General features: G+C 37.0%; 1 protein-coding gene across 6 annotated transcripts in view; it reads left to right on the top strand.

The window, feature by feature from the left end:
• Positions 1 to 3,680, top strand: part of LOC136849118 (uncharacterized) — a 72,553-nt gene extending 68,873 nt beyond the window's left edge. For 3 of the 6 annotated variants that reach the window (XM_067122089.1, XM_067122091.1, XM_067122092.1), the window contains one exon: positions 2,772 to 3,680. In XM_067122089.1, the coding sequence (XP_066978190.1) occupies positions 2,772 to 3,122 (351 nt within the window). In that variant the 3' untranslated portion in view covers positions 3,123 to 3,680. The remainder of the gene's footprint in view (positions 1 to 2,771) is intronic. The other 3 variants (XM_067122090.1, XM_067122088.1, XM_067122087.1) reach the window with 1 other exon arrangement.

The raw sequence follows: 3,680 nt of genomic DNA, 5'->3' as shown, positions 1-3,680 counted from the left end.
GTAGGATCTTGCCTTTACATAATACACACCCTAAAATTTCATTAAAATGCTCACGGACATTAGATAACATTGCTTTCAATTTACTAAAAGTATTAAGAACTTTAATATTAGAGAGATGTAGAGGATATGTAGCGTTCATGTGAAGATAATAGATTTAAAGATGATTTCCATAACCATATAATAATAGGAAATTTAAATACTGTATTATTAATGATAATTTTATTAGCATTGTTATGCTGTAGATTCAGACTCATATAAAAATACTGTAAACACTGTTATATCAATTCTATGTAAATTCAGTATAATAGTGAACAGTTTATAGATTAGATTGTGAAACTGATCATAAATATTATGGATAAAATTAACACTAACTTTCCATGTGCCAATGAATAATAAAATTAATGATATTTGATAAAAATATGTGATTACCTTGCAGATAAAGTAATAGTAATTTTTTATCTATATGTAAAATTTATTGTGCTCCAGTTTTAATCTCAGAATCAGAAGCTAATAATACTCAGAGAAGTGAAATATTGATAAGAAAAATATTAAATTTCATTAAGCCCTACTAAATTTAGGTGCTTACATAACAAGCTCAGTGAACTGAATTAATCAAGTTGTTAATATTGTGCTTAATTTAATTTAAGATAACTTACAATTGACAACACAGAAATTAACAACTGGATCATTAAAAATAATAGCTCTATAATGTTACCTCATGGTGATCTTATTAGATGCATTGTTGCCTCAATAAAATTAGTTTTGTTAAAATACTAGAACGATGTAAAGGTAGTCTGGTTGAACCAGATCCCCACCCTATTTTCCTGAAACATCAAGTTCTTCTGAAATGCGAGAGACAACTCCATACATCTGAATTTGTGCCTTGACTGAGAAGGGAGGCCGGACTCATCTGGAGAGGAATCATAGGCCCACTTGATAACTTCATAAAGCCAGGAAGAAAGGTTATTCCTGCATTTTTTTTTGCGCCTACCTGTACTAATGAAAAGTTTCCTACACTTCACCAGCAAGTTCTTGAAGGAAGGGGATGGAGGAAAACACACAGCTTTTGTCTGGAACCAGTTGGTTCTGAGTATTCAGGATGAACTCTGGGACGAAAGCAAAAGAGAGGGAACTCCATCCCTCTGAATGCCGAACTAGACAAGAGAGGCCATGTAACTCCCCTACTTTTTGCCGGGCCAAAGACAAGAAGATAGTCTTCATTGTTAAGTCTCTGTCTGAGGAACTTGACAGGCTCAAAGGGAGGGCTTGTCAGGCTCTGCATTGCTAGCAGGGAGCTGTGCACAACCTGAGAGGGAACAGTGGGAGGGCTAGGGGGCCATATATGGTGGTACTAGCTCTGCCTGAGGCCCAGTGATCACCGAACAGTGAACTTGCTTTCTACTTGCCTGCCAAGGGGAAGAACAAGTAGGGGAAGTCCACATTGACTACTGCATGACCTTGGACTACCTCTTCTTCCTCCTGTGCAGAGGAAGAGACTAGTCAAAGCTGGAGGGGGAGAAGTTACAGGGAACACAACCACCACTGGAGGATCACCTGTAGCAGATGAGGTAGCCATGAGAACTGCAGTAGTAACAGCAGATACTTTGGTGGTTGGATCATCATTCACATTCTTCATTTCTACAAGTAGGTCAAGGAAGTCAGCAAGCAACAGGCTACATGGAGGGTTAAGAGATGACCAAGTTTTACTGAGATCTTCAAAAGAAGACATCTCCCTACTCGCTTCCTTGTCCTCAGATGAGCAATTAATAGGTTTGTAGGTCTTAGGAGAGGAATAGCAGTTGGTGGCAAAAAGAAACTGGAAGGGTTCAGTGGTTGTCACCAGAGTAGTGTTGGCCTCCAAGGAACCAAGTGAATTCTTCCTGACTTTGTCTTACCATGCTTCTCCCATAGAATTGGGGCTGAAAAAGCAAGTTCATCTCAGGGAAGGGAATGATGACATTCCCTGCCCCTAGGAGAGCTTAGTGGGATAACCAATATGGGAGCTCAGAAGCCACTGCAAGGCTGCCCATGACCCCCACACTGGCACTGAACATGTTTCTTCTCCATAGGGAAAAACAAAATATCAGAAACAAGGCAAAGCAATATAAAAGCAACAAAAAAGTAAGAAACAAATCACTGGTAGCAAGCTACCCACGAACATCCAAAAATCTAATGAGGGAAGAGGGAGCAGTAGCATCTTCTCGGAAAGGCAGACGAAGATTGAGGTGGCAAGAGGGGGAGGCGAATGAGAGCTATCCTGTCATCCCCACAGTTAACTACCATTACCAAAATTCAATGGCCCTTCCAGCTTGTGGTGTAGAATACTCTAAATATGAAAGGTGATGGTTTTATCCCCATAGGAACAAATTTTAATATAAAATTAGTTCTTATAATTGTGTGTAATATATGTATAAAAGCTTTGTATTTATGTAATACTTGTACTATGTTAAAATTACTGAAAGTAGTTTAGGATTACATTACCATGCATTATGCCCTGTGGATATTAAAACATGAATTCAGTGAAGGATGGTGTATGTACATACAACATGCACCTTGTGTATGTTTTATGTTGCCCATCATTGACTTTTAATTTTTTTTTTGCTTTACTTTTTCTGCCTTCATAGACCATTGGTTTTTTTTCATAATTTTACAAAAAAAAATTTATATATATACTGTAAATATATATATATACACATATGTGTGAGGGTTTGTTTATATATGTGTGTGAGGGTTTGTGTATAAATGATCATACTTACATATTTCTCTCTCAGACATGCCATGGCCTTGATGAGTACGAATTAGTGAAAGAAAGCATCCTAGAGCATGAAGGACTGAGCCTCTTGGAAATTCATTTGCACTCTCAAATTGAAAGTGTGAGTAAGATGGTATGTGACATTTTAGATCATCATTTCCAAGATATCACAGATGATGCAGCCTCTGCAGTCTCATGTGATGACGATCACGAGGAGGTTGAAGAGGAGGAAGAGGAGAAAGTAGAAGACGAAGAAGAGCAAAAACCAGGAGAGGAGGAGGCTGTTGCAGTGGCTCCAATAGAAAACAAAACTTCTAAGAAGCCTAGCAAGCAGCCTAACCATGCTGCTCTCAAGTACACCAAATCATAGCTACCTGCTTCATATTCCTCAAAGGGAAAATTTTGTGCTGCCAAGACACTTTTGAAGCAGGGTTTATCGACAAATCTGATTAAGTTCATTCCTTTGACAAATCTTTATAAATCTTTGTTAATTGTTAACTTTCTTTAAACTCCTAAATGTTATATTTATTGCTAGTGTTTGTTCACAAAATTTTTTTTCCAGATTTTTGAAATAATCACATTTGTGTAGAATACTTACAGGCTACCTTGTTTTATGAATTTATATCTTTCTTATATATTATATTGTATTTTTATAATCTAATACATAAAATTTTTAAGGGTACTAACAAGTTCACCTTCATATTGGGAATCAAAGACCATAGGCACTTGGTTTAAAAGTGAGGAACTACAAAATGTACAGACATATGCTCGAGTCACTGTGGACTCCCATTTAATATTTTCTGTCTTAAGAAGAGTTCAACAAGCTACCTGCCTACCAAAATGTGTGATATTTTTGTGTAAGTTTGTATTACCTGTAGCTTAGGTGCAAAAATCGTGTGCGATTGACAAGATTAAAGACATGCCATTA

This window comes from Macrobrachium rosenbergii, chromosome 20 (assembly GCF_040412425.1).
Source record: "Macrobrachium rosenbergii isolate ZJJX-2024 chromosome 20, ASM4041242v1, whole genome shotgun sequence".
Lineage (NCBI taxonomy): Eukaryota > Metazoa > Arthropoda > Malacostraca > Decapoda > Palaemonidae > Macrobrachium > Macrobrachium rosenbergii.
Note: the sequence above shows the minus strand (reverse complement) of the source record. Positions and strands in the feature narration are given on the sequence as shown.